Genomic DNA, 24,074 nt, shown 5'->3' with positions numbered 1-24,074 from the left:
TGTGGATGCTTGCAGCTAACCGGACTGAGCATGAAGACCCCAAAGGAGGATTTAGGGAAAGGACCAAAGGAGCTGAATGGGTTTGCAACCCCATAGGAAGAACAACAATATCAATCAACCAGACCCCTCTCCCCCAGATCTCTCAGGGACTAAACCACCAACCAACAGTACCCATAGAGGTAGTGTAGCTGCATATGTAACAGAGGTTCTGGCATCAATGGGAGAAGCCGTTGGTCCTGTGAAGGCTCGTTTCCCCAATGTAGGGGAATGCCGGAGTGGACAGGTGGGAATGGGTGGTTGGCAGGGGGGTGAAATCCTCATAGAATCAGAGGATGGGGGATCGGAGAGGGGGTATCTGGGAAAGAGGATAACCTTTCAAATGTGAATACATAAAATATCTAATTAAAAAGAAACATGAATCTTGAGAAACAGCGATTCTGTATATGCGTTGTGTAAATCTCTTGTTTCTTATATATTCATCTCTGGGAGGTACATTTATCAATACACAAACTTAATTTTCATGGTAAGAATGAAGAATTGGAAACCATACATTACTCAACAATCAAATAATAGTGTTAACTAGATTGAAATGATAAGTCTGTAACATGAAAGTTAGTCAACCTTTCTGAAGCTGCGTATTCTCCTCTATAATATAAGGGAAACACCCTATGTCTCATATGGCTAGTGTGAAGATATAGTTGAATGTGTTACTTAATCCGTTCCCCGTGGTTTTTTGAGAGTTTGTGTTTAAGAATAAAACACAGAAGCTTTTCTAGCCTTTATAGTTACTATTGTTCGTACTCATAAACAAAAATGTTATCATTTTTGCTTTATACTTTATCTGCAAAGAAAAGAATAGTTATGATTTTTAAAATTATATTTTATGGTCTTCCTTCAGTATCATAAATTATTGTACTGCAAACAGGGAAATATTTGAGTTAATTCATATTCAATATTTATGTGTGTTTTTATGATCTCAAAATTGAAACCACTCACTAACAAACATTTATCACTGATCTTGACTACAAACGAAGGTTTTAAAAATGGGAATTTCACCAAGTTGGAAATGAAATCACACAGAAGGACAAAGAAGACTGTAACAGTAATAAAGAAAACACATGTAACGAAGACTTTCCGCAGTTTTCTTTATTACAACAATGGAGAAGACACAGAGATACAAAAAATAAAATGACACTTAATACATTATGAAAACCATGCAAAGGATTATACATTGTACTTGATAGTAAATGGTGCGTGTTAAATAAGAGATGATACCAAAGACAATACATTTACAACATGTACATATTTTCAATAAAATAATTTGCGATGAAAACAAATGCCATTAAAATGATCAAATATTCAGTTTCAAACATAAAAATACATAAAGTCAATGTAAAATTATGAGAGAAATATTCATAAATAAGTCTGAATTGTGGACATTATTGAAGGCTGTTACTATTAGTTTATTTTCTTCAAAAGACTCAGGAGTCCTCATTACCCATTTAGTGCATACATAAAATGAAGTTGAATTAAGTATAATTTGTAAATGATGATGTACTGTAAAATTATTCAACTTTCATAATTTGTAACTTCATATTGTCTTTCATAAAGCCAAGTTATAAAAATAAAATTAATTCATCTTGAATATAAACAAATTGAGAAATTGTTTAATATCTAGGCATTATAAAGCAATGTAAGTTCATACTTAGTGAGATGTAGGTATACGCGGATGAATGGAAGACTATACTTCAAAATAGATAAAAATAAATATTAAACTAGAGAAGATGTCATCATGAATTGGGGTGCCCGCAGAGCCCTTCACATACACTTTAATTAAACATGTGCATTTTTACACAACTTAAATATTGTTTTTTCAATTTCCAGAAATTCTGATAGATTGATTTTATAAGGTAATACAATTTATATCTGTAGTATTTCCTAAGAAACGATTTAGGGTTAGAAGTTAATAACTGGGAGTCAAGGGAGATTTGGTATATTATCATTAATTTTATCTATTACATGAGCTTAGACAAGGTAATGAATTTAAGTTCTATAAAACAAAGCAAGATATGAAAGCCATTATTGTCTTATCATGGTACATATAAATTATCTTTAAAGTAAATATACATTTTGTCATCTGTGTAAAAACAGAATACAATTTTAAAATATTGACTATAGAATAATAATCTGAACTAACCAATACTGGGATAAGTACAAAATGAAAATTTAGAAATACTTTACTTAGGTAAGGACTAAATTTATATTAGCAAAATCTTCAGAATACTTAAGTAACTATATCTTTTTTATGACCTAATTGATATGGATATTGGCTTGCAATTTAAATGAATTTCATAATCAATTCAAAAACTGTTTTATATTCAATTGCTTGACACAGGCAAATGTGAGTAATCTATTAAATGCATTGGCTCAATATTTTATGATATATTTCTCTGTAACTACTGGGGCAGGAATTATATGTTATACGTGATTAACAGAAAACCAACTGCAGGAAATATACTCATTCCTAGACACAAAAGAGAATAAATGGCAAAAAGGGTAATGGACTTTTTAAAATTGTGCATAATTATTAAGATTATGTTTTTGAAGATAGAAATGATACTTAATTTGGAGTTGTTGAGATTGTTAAAAATCATCGTGCACCACAGGAATCAATCATCAAAAAATACCTAAAATAGCAAGATATACATGGCATTTACTTCTGTGTATGCCTTTGTATTTATTCAGGTGGCATCATAATGTCAGAAAATTATATAGGATAATAGTCACTGCTATCAATAACTTATTTAGAACACTCATTATCTCTAACATTACAGCAAAAAATGAACAATCCTGATTATTTGGATTTGAAGAACAACTTTTAAAATTCTTAAAAATAAGATTAAAACACTTCTTTCTTGTCTTGATATAATCTATTCAACTTTAATTGCCAAAGTCATTTTAATTTATTTTTTTTTTGATTCGTGGTGAGAGGATATTATACAATGCTTAATGTTTATATATCTAAAAATGTTCGTCCTAATTTGGTTATTTGGTGCACAAACTTTTATGCATTATATGCCTTGGTGAATTAAAAGAATAGTCAAATCAAAACACAGAGGATCCATTGAAAGTTTTCTTTCATCGATTTGAATATAACTAAATCCTAATACATGTGTAGTGTTAAATAAACAACATTTGAATTAATGAATGGCAGTTATCATCTTAACTTCCTTCACAAAATTTGTATAGTCATTTATGTCCTTTTAAATAGCCAACTTAAGCATAAACGTGTATGTTGTAAAACCTATTAAAAATAAAATTTGTGACTGTATTTGCTATATCCTAGAAAACTAAAACCATTATACGTATATAGAGAACAGATTGGAAATCTAATTCTATTGTTTAACATTTATTAAAATATATCTAATCAAACTCCAACAAGTTTAGATTAATTAGGAAAACGAAAATAAATAAAAAGGGGGAAAGGCATTACAATTTTAAACTACTTGTTGGTTAGTAATTACATATAGGCATCCTCATAGTTTTTGAAAGAAGCTAAGGATGGATTTCATAAGAGAACACTTAGTTATGTAAGTCCATAGAAGTGCAAAGAGGAGGACTTTGAATGGCAATTTGTCCAAGAAGACATTTTATGGGGAAGAACCTACCACTACCTCACAGAGTGAACTAATAAATAATCACAAAACTTATAATTGAAAGGAGAGTCCCTTGAATCTAGGTGGTAGGGTTACTGTGTTAGAATTGAGAAGAGAAAATGGAGACCTTATGAAATGAATAAAATACCATGACATCACACATATACATACAGATAACACGGCAATGCATGCATAAGCAAATCCATTTAGCTCCATCACTGTTACACTGTTTAAAAACTACTGAAATATTTTCAATCTTATGAATCACGATACACGTACGATTAGATCAAAAGTTATCTAGCTACCTAAATAGTTAATAGTACACCCACCTCATTACACAGATCCCTATACTTTCAACAATCGATATTTATTCATAAACAAACAGGACAAAAGGGGTAGAAACTAAGAAGCATGTTTTTTTTAATAATTTCCTTATCATTAATCACAGTGCAGATCATTGCAGACTGATCCTAGGTAGATAAATGGGTAAAGAGGAGAGATTTATGTTTTCACACAGTAAGGTAACTTGGACAAAAAAAGATAAAATTCAGCAACAAGAGCCTTGCCAGTTCCTTAATGTAACAATAAGTACATAATTTCTATGGTCCTTTGGTACAATGAAATAAATTTGTGTTTTCCAAAACAATGCATTACATTTCTTAGTAACTGTGACATTGAGTGTTCTTGGTATCACTCTTGGGAATTTCAGTTATGAGATATAAACTTTAAAAAAATCAATCAATGTAATTGGCCAAGCACACATTTCATGTTTTTCAAATGATTTGTGATTTCAGGACAATTTAAATAAGAGATGACATTTTTATGGAAATAGTTTGAGTCATGAACTAAAAAGTATTGGGAAAAAATGATGCTTAGAAATGTTTTTCTAGAATATGCTTAATTCTCAATAATTTTCACCCATCAGTAATGACCATATCATGTCTTCAGGAAAATATCAAGGAATCTAATGCAAATGTCAGTGTCTATATATATAATTTAAAAAGCATGGATCATGTTATAATACAAAATTTAAGAAAAATATTACCCATATATTAATTAGATTTATATACTGAAAGAATTAAAATTTTTGTTATATTTCAGTGAAGAGGGAAAAGTTATCTTTAAATAAATCATTCTGCAGATTAGTTAGCAAATTATAAGACAAAAACAATAATTTTAAGCGAAAATATTTTAAATTATATATTTAAATAAAGCTGGCTACGAATCCACCATTAATAATGGACCTCACATAATAAATAATATGTTCGGGTATCCCCAAAGTATTAACAGTGTTTCAGAGAACTGAATGCTTGATTTTAGTGATTGACTCTCAAACTGTAATTATTGTTTTTGTTTTCTTTTTGGTTGAGCAAGCAAAGACTGTTATGTTTGTTCATAAAATGTTATGGTTGTATATCCATCTCTCTCTCTTTCTTCCTCTCTCTCTCTCTTTCTGTGGTGTGTGTGTGTCTGTGTGTGCGCGCCCACGTGCATGGTATATGTTTGTGCACATGTGTGCTTTTCCAATTGGCTTAAATAGTAATCATTATTATTTCAGATGTGGTTCAATGCTAACAGCATATTCTTCTCCTTAACGAATTACTGAAACTGGAGAGATAGCATTCTCCTGTATTTCTTCCAATTGAGTTTTTGTTTGTTTTGGTTTTGTTTTGTTTTGTTTCTTATCTGAATGCAGCAGCTTCTTATTCCCCTCTCACTTTCATCTCCTTTAAAGTCAGGCCTAAAATGGCTGCTTTACATTCTGATCCTTGAAAAGGTGGTGACTGCTAAGTGTAGTGAAAATAGGATATTTGGATCAGATGATAGATCTTCAACACTGCCCAAAGATTTATAGGTAAGTACTAAACTCAGTAACATTTAAACATATAGAGATTAAGTACTGATTCTGGACAATGGGATAGTGGCATTTTCACTTAAGAAATTGTCAATTGAACCTTCAAATTGAGAAGAAGAAACTTGATTCAATTGTGTTCCTCCAGACAGTATTTATCTCAAACTACAGAAAGCAGAACAAGAGATATATGTATCTGATATAATAGGGTATCAAGTTTATGGCTTATATAAATGGTAGAAACTATAAAATCTTAAAAATATTCACAAAACCAGAAATCTTCTTTTAACAGTACTAAAGACGTGTAGAAGTGATTCACAATTTTGTAAAACAACAATTTACATATTTTATACTTATGGGTGTATGTTGAATGATATTCTCAAAGTAAATTGATAACAGGACATGCTATAGAAGATGCTTAAATTCAATGTAACAAAGTCTACTTTGCAAAATTGTGGATTTAGAGTCAAACATATGGTTAATGAAAATCCTTATGGAATTTTCTTATGCATTGCCTTCTTCCCAATTACCCAGATAAAATTAGAGAGTGTGCTGAAAAGAGGAGAAGGCTAATTGTGCAAACAAAAATTGGACTGAAAATAACATTTGATTATTAATATTTGATTAGCCTGTAGCATCTGTTTTGTTATCTCAGTTCAGGGAATACCATAGAACATATAAAACTAAAACAAGCAAGACAAACTCATGGCAATTACAAAAGTAAACCCAACAGCATTCAGGTGCCATGACTGGCTTCCATTTTCACCTTTATTCGCTTCACAGCAATTATCTGTATGATATAATTGTTTTTGAACATAGAAAACAATAAATAAATAAGAAAATTGTCAATAGGAAAAGAAAAGAAAAAACAGTAGGAAAGAAAAAAGGAGAAAAAATTAATGAAATATTTACATACAGCTATTTACATTTAACTAGAAAATAATTACTCTGACAAATGATGATGATTAAAACAGTATATCAACGGTCTTCCAAATTATTGCTCTATACTAAAAATTTATATGAGAACATTTATCAATAATGTTTATACCAGGGTGGTCAGAAATTATTTTTGTTAATTATTAAAATGAAAAATATTATGGTTATATGTTGAACATAAGGAATTATAAGAAAGAAGGCATACGACAATCCCATTGTCAATTAAAATATTAATAACACCACAGTATACATTAGCTTGTAATATTCCACAGTATACTCTACCATAATTTATTATCATTCATATTACATAGCCATTATTAAAATTTGAAAGAAATAACTACTATAAAATGCAAGTAGGGTTGGGGATTTAGCTCAGCGGTAGAGCACTTGCCTAGCAAGTGCAAGGCCCTGGGTTCGATCCCCAGCTCCGAAAAAAAATAAAATAAAAAAAAAATGCAAGTAAACATCCAGACATAGAGGAAGAGTAAAATGTAGGAGAAACCAGTCAATTTTTTACTGCCAAACTCTATATATATTGCTGAACCACTTCACAAAATATTCTGAAAATAATGGTACTAATAATAAATCATAATTTTGATTTTATGTATATTAAAAGTTAATAATGTGTCGTATCAGCATTTTTATCATATTGAGAATTTCACGGAGCTAAAATTAAGTTTTATCTTGTTAATTTGACCATGATTTCATGACTTTTCTGAATTTATTTAATGTATATTCTAAAATATAAGATGAATCATTTAAAAGTATTTTTATTTTGATTTTCAAGTGAATGCTTTTTTCTGATCTCATGTGTGCATTTATAACTGTATATTTCATGTATAAATTATACATATAATTAGTGTATAATTTATACATTATAGTAAAATGGAATAGGCTCCCTAATATCTTATAGTCATATATTTTATTGTGTATGTTCCATTTCTCCATAAACAAAAAGATGTATCTTCAAGATAAGCTTATCTTTAATCAAAATAAACTATATTATAATTTAAAAAATACTTTTAAAGTTAGGATCATAAGCTAGAGAGAAATACAATTATGCCAATATATATATAGAGAGAACATATTCAAAAGATTGTATTGTATATAAAATATATAAGCAGATTATTATAGAGTAATTCTTTATTCACATATTTGATATCTTCACTATAGATGTGGGCCATTGTTTGAAAGTATTGTAAAAGCATTTGAGTAATGAGCTTTATGAATAAAATATCTGTATATCTACATGGACATGTATCTACTATGATAGACAATATTTTAAAATATTAATCAGTATAACCCTTACATTTATATCTTCTCTGTCTTAAAAAAATGACTTGTTTATAATTTTTACATGCAACATTTCAGTTAAGATCTTGAATTTATAGTTTATTTAAAACTGGAGGGAAAAATGCATTAATTGTGTTTAAAATCTATGAAGATCATTTTGAAATACTATACAACAGAGTTAAATAGTATAACTTACTATATATAATAGTATAATATAGTTATACTATTTAACTCTGTTGAACGCTATGTATTTAACTGCTTCCAGGATCCTTATTAGCACTTTAATAATTACCTCAAGATGGTAAGTAAACAATTTTAAGTGTACAAAAGCACACTTTCCATGTGGCTTTATAAGGCTTGTCAATCACTGGTTTCAATTATTAAATTTAAAAAAAATGTAAAATTCCTTTTCAAATTTTCCCACTTTTTTATGTTGAGTTTCTACCCATTGCACAGGGGAGAGAGAGAGAGAGAGAGAGAGAGAGAGAGAGAGAGAGAGAGAGAGAGAGAGAGAGAGAACGAAATCATATCCTATGTTCTAAAATAGCATGGCAGGATGGCAGGCTTCTCTATTGTATCTAAACTGTGGCTGGGTTCTTACATATTGCACATGAAAGAGTCGAGTTTTCCTCACCTTAAATGTCATTCTCATTATCTTTGTTTCCTCTACCCATATTGACAGGCACATTTCTTATAAATATCAACAATGAGGGGAATCAAGTTTTGCTGCTGTGTATGACACTTAATCCATTGGTTATTAGTCTTTCTCTGAATCACTTTGACAAAGTTGCATGCAATGACAATTGTGTATTTCAAATCAATTGTTTTCCACAGCATTTCAAACATCCATAGTTCTTGGTACTTAGTTCTTTGATTCATTTTTAGCAATTAAGAAAAATCCCTTAAACACCATTTCTAGTCCTGCCTGACATACTTCTAGAACCAAGAAAGTCTCATGGAATATCACAAACAGAAACTCTTTGGGGAATTTGAATATTATTTTTTGAGTTAATCTTTCTAATCCACAAAATCTATTCACCTGTTAATTCCCATATCCTCAAAATATAAATTTCCAAACCATGTTTTTTTCTATTTGCAATATGAATATCTAAATAATAATTTGACATTACATGCCTCAGGACTATCGGACTATTTGCCCATCATTCTCTAACTAAGATACAAGAGTGTAAAGTACCAATTTCTGCCACACTATGGGAAGAAACTCACAAAACCTTTCAACTAGAATGGATTTGGTAGACCAGATGACTATTTGTGCCTTTGGAATCATCTCTCTGAATTACTTTGACAATGTGTTGTCTCATCACTTAAATTTAGTAATATGAATGCAAAGCATATAATGTCTACACCTGTTATGTGCTATTAACCTTTTTCTAACTCCCTTTAAGATCTTGAGAGTTAATTACATAGTTTTTATAAGCCATTGAGGCATAGCTCTACACCTATGAGTCTCCTGAGGCAAACATGTCCAAATTCTTTACAGATGCACTCAGGTTCCTTCTAGTTGCTAAGGAAACAAGCACTTGTGTCAAAGATTTTTTTCCATGCAATACACATACTTGGAATTTAATTACTTCAAGTATCTTCAGAAACTTTCTTCTAGAAGAAATATTTCATCATCCAATTTCACACTCATATAAGATATATGCTATTGATTTGCTATTTACAGCCAATTTATTTACCATTTATTTATAGAATACTGAGATAAGAACAATAAATTTGACGACTAAATTTTACTTTTGACAGATTGTATCATTATTTAAAGTTTACTTTACATTTTGCAAGGTATGTTTGACAGGTAACATAATTATGGGATACAATACGGGAATGTTATGCGCTGTACAGTGTCATGTGATACTTTTCTATTTCTTTCCTCTTAAATATTAGTATTTTTATTGAGAAAGCTAACAATGTAAAATACTATCTTTCTATAGGTATGTTGTATGTAAAGATGAATTCATATGATTATGCCCTTGTGCCTATTAAAAATAATATTTATTTTTTACATAAATATTTACTTTTGTTCATAAAGCACTAACACTTTTGTTTGAAATTATATCAAATGTCTAGATAAAATAAATTATAATTTATCTGCCTATATGAACCAATATGAGAATTCAGGAAGTTGGATATACTTTAGATTCCTTCGTGAGCTACATTGATTAACTTTTAGATCCTATTTAATTCACGTTTAGGAGACATGCATGGAATATAATTACCATGTGCACAACATAATTGTAGACAAGATAATTGGTATTTCAAATTTTCCAGGAAAAATAAATAGATAAATGGTACTACATCCTATCACTTTTATATAGAATAATCAATCCCTTTCCAAAGGCAAGTTTTAAGTATATATAATGTCACATAGACTTGACATAACTCAATCATTTAATCTCCTAAAGGCAAATCTATAAAATGAGTAGCTTTTCCTTGCATTATATTTTCCTAGGAATATAATGTGATGTTACAGGAATACCTTTCAAATTAAAAAAATTATATTATGAGATATCCATAATATTTCCGGAGTACCCTGACTTCAAAATTTCAAAAATATGCAGTTTAAAATAATTTTGAATAAATATTATCAATACTTGGTTACAAGTTCAATTAGTTTTAAATGTTATGATGTGTATAATATAGTTTAATCAAAGATTAATGATATCAAAGTTATTCGATCTTAAAAGACTAGTATATTAAAAATCATGTCACATTGACATCTGAAATTATAAGTTAAATCATATAACCAGAATGACATTTTACATTTTTTCTTATTTGAAACTATTATGCCTTAATAATGGTATGTGCTACAAGTGAAATGATCCAGGATTTTATGAATGAATATTTTGTTCTTATCACATATTTGTAATGAAATATATTTAAAAATATATTTTACAACCATCTATTCATAAATCAAATAACACTTATTGTGAAGAAACATTTTAATTCACAACTGGAAGAATTGAATATCATTTTGCTCTAGCATATGTCCTGTCTTCATTGTATTCATAGAATGACTCTGAAAATAATTTTAATAACATATTATGATATTAGCATATTAATGTGAAATGGAATTAGGCTTTTACCTGCCACAGAGATCAATGATTGGTTTATATTTAAAAACAGGTTACAAGTTCCTTGATATATTTGACCCTCCTTATAACTCCAGCTCCAATTCTTAATCAGACTGTATTTTAAGTTGTTTCTGCCTCACTGATTTTGTTTCCAAAATCAACTTTCTTGGTCAGGCATGGGTGAGCTTGTCTTCTGCTGCAGACAGACAAACCAGAGCTGGAAAACAAGCTCCCAGGGGATTGGCAGAGAACTTGACTTTGCAAATGTTTCTTCTCATATCATCAAATGTTTTCAGGTGGATTTTCATCTGTCTTTCTCCCCTTCAGTCCTCCCCCTCTTTTCATCATCCCCAATTCAATAATATAGCTACAGATATCAAATCATTTGTTTTCAAAGATCCAATATCTCATATTAATGGGAAATGTGAAACTCCATTATGACATGCAACAGTCATCAGGACTAGAACTTAAAACTGAGAGAGACACTTCTGTTTATCTATTTTAATTTTCATCATTTGTAAAAATATATCAGAGGGGCTAAAAAAGGTGATGTCATCCTAATTTTGAGAAAAGATAACATCTTGCTTACCTTTAATAATGTTGGGCTTTGGAGGCATGCTGAACTCATATACAGTCGGCTCAGAATACCCAAGTCTGTTGGCAGCTGTGATTTGAACTTCATAACCCATTGTCCACTGCAGATGCTCCAAGATAATGTGGTCTTTATTTCCCTGCACCTTCTTCTCTAGCCACTGATCTTCCTTGTCTTTCTGTGGAAGTAAAGTCAGGAGGTTTAGGTAAATAGTGCTGTTGAAAGGTTCTACTACAATATAATTTTTAGGAATAATGTAAATGATTTTATTATCTCAGTTTTCTAATAATGTATCTCTAAAATTTCCAGTGTAATCTATTCACTGTCCTTTCTAATATTTTTATACAAACATTAAGATACAAAACAAGAACTGATGATATTTTAAATTAATCATGAGATAATATAATTCAACCTCATTATTTTACTCTTTATTCTCACACACAAACTTGGTTTACAGTCATTTTTGACTGTTAGTCTAAAAACGGGTAACTGAATAATTGCCAGTGACTATTACTAACATTTGCTGAAGTGAACCATCTGTGAAGTAAATATAGGAAAGGAGTATAGATGTATAACATCAGTGGTGTTTTTCATGACAATAGGAAATAACACACAAGGAATATACAACAAACACATTTTAAATAATGCTATCCAATAGTGTCTTTTTCCATGAACTCTGAAAGACCAAATACATCATTTTTGTCCATTATCTTCTCTTTTCTGTCTGATCTCTCTCTCTCGATCTCTCTCTCTCTCTCTCTCTCTCTCTCTCTCTCTCTCTCTCTCTCTCTCTCATTCTCTCCCTCCCTCCCACTCCCTCTGTGTGTGTGTGTGTGTGTCTGTGTCTGTCTGTCTGTCTCTCTCTTCCCCCTTCCATTTTTGCCATTCTATCACCTCCTTGGCAAAAAGCTCTATATAACATATATTTTAAAATGCCTAGTTTATGGCCACCATGACTAGCTTCCATTTTTTACATTATTTTAAATTGGACATTTTATTTTTTTACATTTCAAATGTTATCTATCTAAATATCATTTTTATTTATTCTGCAAGAATTTTAGAGCAGTTGATATGTAAGTAACTCCATATTTGAAAAACCATCCAAACTTCTATAATTAATAAAGAAAAACTCATTGCATTATTTTTCTAAGTTAAATCGTCTAATAGAAAATAATCATTGGATTCTCCCATATTCATTGTTTAAATATATAAAATTTCCAGAATCTATTAACAGTTTATCTCACATTCTTGAAAAACTTTAAGAACCTAACCTATGTTCACATGCCTGTGTACATTCCTGTGCGTATATGGACTTGTTCATGTTGATGCAAGCTGTATGTAGAAGAGGGCATTCAATACTTTACAACTGCAGTGACAGGAGGTTTTGAGCCTCAAAATAAATGTGTCGCTTAGTAAACATGTGTCTTTGGCAAGGGTTGTTAGTAGTCATAACACTACGACAAATTTCTAGCACATGTGTCAGATTTTCAAACATATTTTTAGTTATGTGTGGGTTATATAAAGACGGGAGATGCATAAAGCTGTCTATACTTTCATTCCCTTGTGCCTGTGGCACGAGTCCAATAATCAGAGATACTCTATAAAATTCTGATCTGGGGCTACATGTGAATTTTATTTCATATTTGAGGGAAGTCACATATGAAATTTTTAAATCATGCCTATAGACAGATTATTCTAGGGCAAAGGTTATCCTTCTAAAATTTTATTCTTTCATGTATGACTCCAAAATTGTCCACAAATATAAATTATGAGATTTTATATAATTTTCTAATTTTCAAATATGCTATTTCCTAAAATCAAACATTTGTTATAATAATGTCTTCCAAATTATCAACCATCTAACACTTAATTACTTGAACTCATAATGGAGTAAATTAAGTCCCTGTGTCACCTTACACTGACAGTGTAAGGAAGCCCAGAGAGGAGTGATAATTGCCCCATATAAATTAATTTCTTTTCCATTCAACCTAAGACAAGGAAGTATTTTAATCCCTAATTGCTACTCCATATGGAATGGAAAAAAATTAGGGTGGGTGTTACCAAATACTCCCCTAGGTACAAGAATCCCATTTATGCATTTGTAGACTGCCTAATTTGTAGAACAAGAGTGTCCAGGGAATGATTTAAGATAACGAGTGGCAAAGTATCCCTCTAGGTAGTATAATGAGATGATTCGCTGAGTAGGACTATAACTAATATACCAATTAAAGAGTGAGATTAGGTTCTTTTAAAAATTGTTATGGTCCTTGAGTAAAGCTTTTATCAACCAATTCTTTTTTGTAAGAAATAATAAGACCATATGTCAGTTAAGGCAGCTGTGCATCCCAATGTTACTGTTTAGTTGATTACGCCTGTGCTCCACACAAAGGACAGTGTTTTCTGTTCATAAAGGAGCTTCTTAATGCCCTCATTCTTGACAAGAAGTAACCCATTATATTTCTTAAGACTTTGTAGAAACTGTAGCCAACACAATCTTACTTAAGAAGTAATTATAAAATGAGACTTAATAGAAGTCAAGTCGAGATGCCGATATCCATTTTGATCCATCTAACTCCTGAGTTGTACGACTTAACATTCATAAGAGGAGTAAGCAATTCTCTGTTCCTACAATTTCTTGATTACATATTCCTCTTACCCATTCCTTGTATGTCCTTACAGAAGTAATCAGAATCCATGCAAATTAACTTTTCTATTTTCTACTTAGAATGATACTTGTTATCAGTTCTGATATTTTCCTATTTCAGGACTGTTTGTAAATGAATGATGGGTTAACTGGCTGATTCATAGTTACATTAGTTTTTTAGACAAAAGTTTGTTTTATAATATCAAGACAAATAAATCTTAACTTTTTATAGCAAAAAGCATAAGGAAAATAAATTTACCAAATGTTTCTTACTTGCTATTATTCATAGCTATTTACCATTTGAAACATTTCAAATTATTCCTAAATTGATATTTTTAAATATATTTCAATATACATACTAATACATTTTGGAGGGCTAATATAGTTTAATACACATCCTTATATAACTAGGAAATACATTTTCTAAATAATCAAAACTTAGCTTTATTTACTCACTAACTTAGATTCTTTAATAAAGTATGTTTATCTGTTCTATTTAGGTTGTATTACACATATCTAGATATCAAGTAGTTTTAAAAGTTCAGTTAACTACTTTAAAAATGAGTGCCCTAACCTCTGTAGCTTGTCACAATTGACTTTAAGCAACTGGTTCTCTTCAGTTTTTCTCTAGTTAGGAGATTTTTAGAATACCAATGCTAAGAAAAAGTTATGATCATATTACAACCATCAATTAAACAGAAATTTGTGAAAAAACTGTCAGATACATGAAAAATCTATTAAATTATATGTAATCAAATTAACACTACATATATTTATTTATATCACCACATGCTTAAAATAGCATCCCAAATTTTTATATCTACTCCTTTATATTAACAAATTTCTCTTTCTTCTTCAAGTAATTAAATTTGATCTCATAGTGCTATTGCTACAAAGGATAATACCCATGATATATTCATAGAGACGTTGAATCCTCTTTTTACACTCTAGCTTGTTTCTAAATCATCCTATTCTGTCTTATAGTATGTGTGAACAAATAAAATCACTTTGTCATTGTCTTCTACTACATGATTCTGTGCACCAACAGATAAGCTACATTCTCTACTTTCCAATGGTGATTCAAAGACTATTTAGGAAGTCCCCTTCATGTTTGGTTAACTATAAACAGAAATAATTAAAGGAAAAGCACATGGTCCCCAAATGATTATTTTACAAAACTTCTGATATGTTTCTAGAATTGTATATTTGATACAGTGCTCCCAGAAACAATGACTGACACCAATTATATAAGAATTGATTAGTGGTCAGGTATCATTACATTTGAATTAAAAGTCATTTCCATTATCGAGTTAAAGACAAATCCTCTGATAGTTTGGAATTGGCCAAATGGAAATTAGACTGAATGATGTCGACAGAACAAGAATGTGAAATACTGGATAAATTCTACGAAGTTTTGTTACTGTTTCATTTGTTGAGAAAATTATCTAGTCCTATGTTGTTCAGGAGATCCTATGATGTGAGAAATTCTCACCTTACTGTCCAATGTGCTGAAATTAGTTCTGTATGTCACCATGACCAACTCAAAAGAATACTTTTTGGGGAAGCTTAATTTAGTCATTGGTCTAATAGGCAGCAACCAGAAGGACCTGTGACATTAACTTGGCAGGAGGAAGAAAAATGCATAATAAATGAAAAATGACAAATTTTAAAGATAAATGTCCATGTATTAAGTTTCTAATTATAACTTTCCTTTATTTCTTCGAATTTCATATGTGTATACAATGATATCCGATTATAAGAAACTCCCTTTTTCCTCCTTTACTTCATCCTTTTCCTTCCACATTCATGTCTTTTTACTTTGAATTTTGATGATGGATTTAAGTGAAGACAGAAATGTATCAATTACATCTTTAAAAATTGTAATATATTGATAACCAGATAAATGCAAATTGCAGAATATTGGTTACCATTTTATAAATGTGAATCACTTCAATATTATTAATTTCATTATGACTGACAATTACATGCTTTGATTCAGTATGTATATTATAGATACATAGCTTCTTAGAGAACATTCACATTGGTCTATAGAAAGAGTAAATGAACGTACATAAATTAATATGTTATCATCTTAGATAATTTTCTTTTTCACTTTCCTATTGAAAATATTTTTATACAATATATTCTGATTAAGGTTTTCCTTTCCCCAACACCTTCCCAGACCCTCCCCACCTCATCACCCAACCCAACTCCAGGTATTCTTTTCCTTTTCCTTTGGAAAACAAAAATAGTCAAATAAAACAGCATACAAACAGGAGTAAAAACTGAAACAGCAAGGAAAAAGTACAAAAGCCACCCAAACACACAAAATCAGAATCACATAAAAATGTAAAGTCAAAATAATAATATACAAGCAAAAGCCAATTAAGATGATAAATTTACTAAACTACTCAGAAAAGGGGAGCTTCCCCAGGGATAAGAATCAGCCTTTGCCTATAAAATTGCATTAATACTAAGGGCATCTTTTTCTATTGAGGGTAGAAAGACAGCCCGGTTAGAGGAAAGAGATGCAGAGGCAGGCAATGTAGTCAGAGACATGTTTCCACTATAGGAATCCCACGTGAAGATCCAGATGCACAACTATTATGCATATGTACAGGGCTTAGGTCTGATCCATGAATGCTCTCTGACTGGCAGTTCTGTTTCTGTGAGTCCTTAGGTACGCAGATTCATTGATTTTGTATGATCTTATGGTGTTCTTGACTCCTCTGACTCTTTCAATCCCCACCCCCTTCTTCCACAGGATTTCTTAAGCTCCAATTAATGTCTGGCTGTGGATCTCTGCATCAGTTTTCATCAGTTGCTGGACAAACTTCTCTGATGATAGTTGTAAATATATTTTTTTATATTTTACAAGTCATGTAATGTTAGACTCATGACAACCCATATGTGTGGTTAATATTCCCTGTGAGTCTCCATTAGAGAAAGTTAACTTTTCCTTTGTAAATGGGTATCAATTAGAAATAACTGTTTTTAATAAAAACTAAAAAATGTACACACACACACACACACACACACACACACACACACACACACACACGGATCCAAAATGCCAAAATAAATTTTGACAATGATGGGCAAGAAATGGATGTAGTATTACTTATACTCAAGGAAACATTTTTTGCCCTCAACCAGGCTTTGGGGCTAATATTAGCAATTTAGTAAGATGGACGTGACGATGTGGAGTGTGTTACATTGTGGAACTGAATTCTTGAAACTCCATCATTATGTAAGACAAAATACTATTGCCTTTTTCAAAGAAATATGGTAAACATTAAAATAGTAAAAGGAGTGCTCCTAACCTTTCAAGCCTTTGTTGGGGTCCCTAAATCTGGCTATTGTGTGAGGCATCTTATGTTGAGCAATCTATAGAGAGATCATGTTAACTTCATAAAATACTTTTGTATTGTGTGTGTGCGTTTTTATGCGTGGACATTTTGTGTGTCAGGTTGCTCATAGAAATGGTAGAATATAATTTGTAACCCTTTGTGGCCTTCTTACATCAGGTGGAAGGATTGAACTTTCGTCTTCAGGCTTCGCAGCAGGCATTTTTACTCTCTAAGCCGTCTGATAGGCCCATCATAGACAAAATTCTATTTGTACAAATGCAATTTTAATTTTTTGGTGAAGTGTTATTTTAAAATACTCTTTGGTACAATGTGGGTAGATTGAGTTGAACATTATACAGCTACCTTTGATTTCCTGATTCTCTACATCTCGAATACAAATTTAAAGCCACCTTCTAAAGAGAAAAATGTAAGCCGGATAAGAATAAAAGCCTGTCGCAAGAACAGACAAATATGAAAGAAAGTAATTTCATCTCTGATAGTATTTCTGAAATGCTGTCCTAATCCTGGATTACCTAACAAATAAACATCTAATTCCAAAGGGGAAAAAAATCTTCTTACTTTAATACCTTTTAATCATATTTCCTTATGCTGAGTTCCAATGGATATTTCAAAAAGAAGCAGTCAGTACTGAATTTAAGAGAAAAAGCCATAGAACAGAAAAGAAGCTTCACTTGCTTCCTGAGGCAATATGAAGTACGACCTCTTCTACTCTAGTGCTTAGGTGTAGCAGATGAAACACAGAGCTCGCTGCACAGTAAGCATGCTCTTCTGCTGTGTTCTAACAAAGCCAATTACATTCTGTGTTTATTACGTTATTTCTTGTATTTGTGGTTTTGATAAAAAAGAATGCCATGTGCGGTGGTGTACTTAGTTTCTTGCTGTAGTCTTAGCTTACTGGAAATTATGACACTCTGGGAATTATTAAAAATAATTCAGCTCTCATAAAGTCTATCTTATTGAAACTTAAAAATAATAATGGTTTAAAGGGGTTAGAATATAAAAATTCACTTCTGTCCCCTGAAAATAACAAGCTTTTTGCGCCAGACGTAGTATTTGTGTTACTTTACCATTAATCCATTGCATTACACAAACATTTTCAAGTAAAAAAAAAGCATTACACAAACATTTTCAAGTAAAAGTATTCACAGAAAAATAAAATAACCACATTATTATTTCACTGTATTTTAGTGTTCACATAATTTTTTATGTCTCTCCTCAGAAATTATTAATATTTCTCAATGTTTTCTACCAAAATCATGCTGGGTCCAATTGTAGGTAGGTAAGAGATGTCTGACTACCTAGTATAATTGATGATACAGCGTTAACCTATGTTCTTTAGACAGACAATTTTGTTTGCATAATTTCCAAATATGAAAACTGAGACATTCTAAGAAGTTTGTATCAAATTGCATTGGATTTTCAGATACGATCTACTTAAGAGTCTAAGGACACTGGTAGAGGCTCACTATAATAGAATCCTATGGTAGAGGATACAAAAGACATCTTACTGTTCTTTATTGCTAGTTTGAAGCCTAGAGCAGGGAAAGTGATCACCCGTGGTCATCCTTAAACACAGATACAAGAATGTAACAGTAAAGGAACTTACTTAGCAGTTCATGTTGTTGGAGGGAGAAGGGGCAGATGAATTAATGCTATTATATATTAATTTAAAAAGAGAGCTCCCCTGTAAAGAAAACACTAGAATTTAATGGAAAATGGTATATAAAGTTGATTACTGATGTACTTCAAACCAAATAAATCTCATCTTCCTAATGCCTTAATATCAAATCTTCAAGTTAAAAAATAGTTTTTATTTACAAAATACACATTATAAAAAACAATTGAATTGAAAATGTATCCAAAGTACTATAAAAAGGCACCATTTTAAATGTAGCTATAGAAAATACAAAAATAATTGTTTTTTTGTAGAAAATTTTTGTGAGTGTTTTGAGAAGGAATGAGTCTCGGTGAACATTGGCATCACATATAATAACGAAAGGGGATAAACGAGCGTGGGAGATGTTGTTCACTGTCCTATCACAAGCAGAAATGTCCTTCACAAACACCTTTAACCACACACAAGCAGCTCTTCATTTCAGCAGTCCTCACTCACCAGTTCATATTTAACAAAAATGATCTCTTTTACTCAAGGTCAGTGACCATTCTTTATTTAATGTTTGATAGATCTATTCATTATAATAACTTTCTCTTTGGTGTGCTGTACTAATATTCCTTTCATGAGCAATTGACCTTCATTGTCAGCTTGGAAGCATTAAGAATCATTTACAGGGGCTAGAGAAAGGATTCCATGGAGAAGAGTACGAGCTGTGGTACCAGAGAAAATCTACTCAATTCCCAGACCCCACATAGTGGCTCACAACTGTCTATAACTCTAGTAGTATCAGCACATCTTAAATGCTTTAAAGGATGTGTGTGTGTGTGTGTGTGTGTGTGTGTATTAGGTGGCTCCTTGGTGGCTCTTTTATATATGGTGCTGAGGTAAGCAAAATACCTCTATATGAAAATACAAAATGTTTTTGTTTTTTTAAAGAATCTCCCTTTTCCTCATCTTAACAGGGGCAAGCACACTGAGGTATATAAACTGTGATTAGCAGACTGGGAAACCACTGGAGATAGAGACCTCCTTGATAGAATCATCACCTTCTATGTCACCTTTAACTTTCTGACTAACAGGAGAAAATGAGGCATGGCAATTACCCCATCCCAATATCACAATATCTTGTTGAATGACTGAGGTTTTAGGAATCTTTATTGTGTAATTCTTTATTATTTATATATCCTTTAGAGAAGGTTGGAAGCAGCAAGCCCCATGTTCCTGGCTGAATGTAAGATCGACCATCCAAAATCACAGCTGAACGCTGAGGATGCTAGTACACACCTTAATCCCCATACTCAGAAGGCAGAGGAGAGCCTCTCTCTGTGTGTTCCAGGATAATCTGGTCTACATAGAGAGTTCTTGGCAGTCGTGGCTATATATAATGAATGTATACACATTGTCAATGGTTGGTTGTTCTTGTGTGATGTTTTAATCAACATGTCATTTAGATGGCTCTGTATGGTCATTTCTAAGAAGCAAGTTGACAAATCATGGTGCAGATGGGTGAGTAACATTTCCTAGCAGTCCAAAACCATCCCAGCCAGCTTCCAAAGGGTTCTTCTGCTGTAGGCAAAAACTTGTGAGCTCACCCTGAAGGACCAGAATCCTGCCCAGATAAATGCCATCGTGACTCTGGTATGGTGTCTCACTCTGGCTGCCCTGCACAGCCTTCCCTGTAATGTAATAGAGGCATCTGTCCTATGTCTGGGCTTACCCTTTTCTGACCCTAGATACAAGGCATGGCTTCTGCATTAAATTAATTATTATGATTAATTTTAATCAATTGTTTCCAGTGGATAAGTAAACTTGGCTCCAGGCCCAGTATGCTACTCCAAAGGGAAGGGAAGAATAATAAGAAATATAAAGATATTAATTCAGTGTAAACATTTAGATTGACTACGCAGAGAAGACTAGATGTTTCTTTTCGAACAGTTAACATTACACATTATACATATGGAGGCCAGAGGATAACTTTGCCATTATTTTCCTGATGCCTTCTGATTTGATTTTTTGTTGGTTACTTTTGAGATTATCATTTTTAAATAGTTATAAAAAGAATCTTCTAGAAACACACCCCTAGGCATATGGATGAGGATGCCTCCAAGAGGTGCAAGGAAGACTCACTGTGGTTAAAAGTGAGTGGCGCTGTCTCAAGGACTAGAGTCGAGTATGTACTAAAGGGTCAAAGGCAGCTGAACACCAGCATTCCTCTTTCTGCTTCCTCACTAGCAATGGGTAAGTACAGGCCATAAGGAAATACCAACACTTCAATCCATGACTCAAATCCCTTACCTAAGTTTCTTTATCAGATATGATGTTGCTACAACATGCTAATATAGTTCCTATTGACAGAGTTAAAGTACTGCAATCAAATAGAAAGACATTAATACTAGTCATAAAAAGAAGAAAACTCTTATCTATTATCTATTATTTGTTTTTAAATCACATTTCAGAACTATAATTAAGGTCAAAACCATCAAAATATTTTGAATATTTATGATCATAATTTAATAAAAGAAAAGGACACAAATGAAATGTTGAATTTAATGAATAGAAATATTAACATTAACCTTTCATTATTAACTCTTCATTCATTTGTAATTAATCTTTGAGACCATTGCGGCTCCTTGTAAAATAGGAAATAAGATACAATATAATAATCAAAAGATACTTACACTTCTGTATTTCACAATGTATTCTAAAATGGGAGCCCCTCCATCATCTTGCTTGGTGATGCTGATTTTAAAACTCTTCCCACTGCTTGGCTGTCCATGTATGGAAGGGGGACTTGGCTCACCTAAGGAGTAACATGATACTTCTTCATTAACACATATTTTACATGCCTCACAGCACTGCATGATAATTAAGCCAATGCCTTAAGTAGCCCAAATATATGACACTTTAAAGGATTTACTTTTGACAATTTGTCTCTTTGTGTTATAACTTGATGCTTGCTTATATAGTAAATTTGAAAGCTCAGATGTTTTAGTATAATTTTTATGTTCAAAGTTAGAATTTCCATATTATATAGAATAATTTCATTTTATAGTGATACTATAACCATATTTTTAAAAATAGCATTTTGGGATAGTTAAAAAGCAGAAACTAAATTTTAGTAATAACTATATTACATATATATGCATATATCATAGGTTTAAAACTGAACTTAAAAATGTTATGTTTAAGATTTTGTTTGTTTCATAATTTATATCACTTTCAACTAAATCATTTCTACTTCATTCCACTCTTTGTCCCATTGTCTTCTGTCTTTTACAATCTCATTGTGTGACCCACAGTGTTTAATTAGAACATGATAGGACGTGTTTTCCTGGTGTAAGGACAACTCATCAGAGGCTACAGCACAGAAGAAAAGTATAGTCCTTCCTTTAACAATTCATAACAGCCAGGGTCCCTCAAAGAGAAGTAGTGCTTCATGAACTCTCCCATTATTTATTGTGAAATGTTAGTGCCCAAGCTACTATAAACCTAATGCAGATGATTGCAGGTTGTAGGTTGACGTCGTTATGCAGGTGAAGGCAGACACAAGATAAAACGAAGCCTGACAAGAAGAAAGGATAGGCAGGAACAGGGTTTTAGAAAGAGAGGGGGGGGTTGGGGTTTTAGCTCAGTTTTAGCGCTTGCCTAGCAGGCAGGAGACCCTGGGTTCCATCCTCAGATCCAGGACAAAAAAAGAAGAAGAAAGAGGGAGAAGGAGAAAGGAGCAGAGTCAGCTTAGCAGCTTGGTTCAGAGTCCCTTGGATAGGAGCTCATGCATGATACTAAATGATAGAAAAGGAGGGCATGGCTGCTCCTAGGTATGGGGGGAGGGGAATGTTTACTGTAGATAAGAGGGAGAGCATGCCCAGAGACAGGGAATGAAGAGTCCAGAATGAACATGGTCAGACTGAGCTGGACCAAGTGGAGAGAGAGAGAGAGAGAGGGAAGGGGAAGGGTGGAGGGAAAGTCAGAGAACCGCAGACCAAAAGCGATGACCGAGGCCAAGAGACTGGTGTAGCCAAAATGGCTGAGCTATATAGGGGCAGAGGAGGGGATGTTGGGGGAGCCCGGTCTAGTACCTGGGCTGGAGATTTCCAGGTAAGGGGAGGAGTTTGTCAGCCAGGAGGAGGAAGCTAGAAAAGTTAGGGACTGAGGGGGAAAAAAAGAAAGAAAGAAAAGAAAGAAAAGAAAGGAGCAGAGGCAACATGGAGGCAGACATAAACCATCCTCGTCATTCATCACTACATAGATACACGTTGTTATGAATATTTCTCAAGGGATGGATATGTATAGGTCAATTTATCATATCTAGGTGGGCTGTTTATATCTTTATTAATTGGTTGTGAGTTTATTGTGTGGATGTATTGGATTGAGTATTTAACATATAAATCTGATTGTTAAGTTGCAGTTTATAGAGCCCTGATTTTACTCGGTAGCTGGAACCAGAGAGTTCGTGGCTAGTAGAGAGCCGCTGGGAGAGATATTAACCAAAGGTAAATTATGGTTAGTTCCATGTGGCCCTCCGGTGCCGGAACTAAGTGTAGGGACCAGCGTGGTAAGGTGCCACGCTAGAATGGCTTGTGGATTCCCTGGGTCAGAGAGTACTTGGGGGCAGCGTGGAGCAGCTGAAGTAAAAGTACCCTGAAGTGCCATGTGGCCTCACAGGTGCCTGCACTAGTGTGGGATAAAAGGTTCAGACGTTTAAAAATATCTACTGCAACAGCAGGTGTGGAATATCATTTAATTACAATGCCCAATTCATTAGAAAACAAACATATAAAACAAAAAATAGATTCTGTTTCAGTAAAATTAATGAAATAGCATCTTCCATGTGCATAAACTTCAATTCATCAATCAATAAAAGAATTGTACCTAATTTCAAAGGATTCACAGTGTTAGGAGAAAGGTTATGAGTGAACAATAGTATTATTATGAGAAGAGAAATTTTATGAATTAAAGGAAAAAAATCAGAAAAATGGGAGTTGTAGTGTGTATGTGTGTGTGTGTGTGTGTGTGTGTGTGT

The 24,074-nt window shown here is 32.4% G+C and overlaps 1 protein-coding gene across 2 annotated transcripts in view; it reads right to left on the bottom strand.

The window, feature by feature from the left end:
• Nucleotides 1-24,074, bottom strand: part of Ncam2 (neural cell adhesion molecule 2) — a 494,596-nt gene that overhangs the window by 47,067 nt on the left and 423,455 nt on the right. Inside the window, exons 14-16 of one of the 2 annotated variants that reach the window (XM_087575939.1) lie at nucleotides 21,730-21,851; nucleotides 11,419-11,599; nucleotides 1,132-6,298 (exon numbers count right to left, since the gene is read on the bottom strand). In XM_087575939.1, the coding sequence (XP_087432065.1) occupies nucleotides 6,192-6,298; nucleotides 11,419-11,599; nucleotides 21,730-21,851 (410 nt within the window). In that variant the 3' untranslated portion in view covers nucleotides 1,132-6,191. 2 annotated transcript variants of the gene reach the window in all.

Source organism: Rattus norvegicus, chromosome 11 (assembly GCF_021556685.1).
Source record: "Rattus norvegicus strain SHRSP/BbbUtx chromosome 11, alternate assembly SHRSP_T2T, whole genome shotgun sequence".
NCBI lineage: Eukaryota > Metazoa > Chordata > Mammalia > Rodentia > Muridae > Rattus > Rattus norvegicus.
This window is presented reverse-complemented; position numbering and strand designations above follow the sequence as displayed.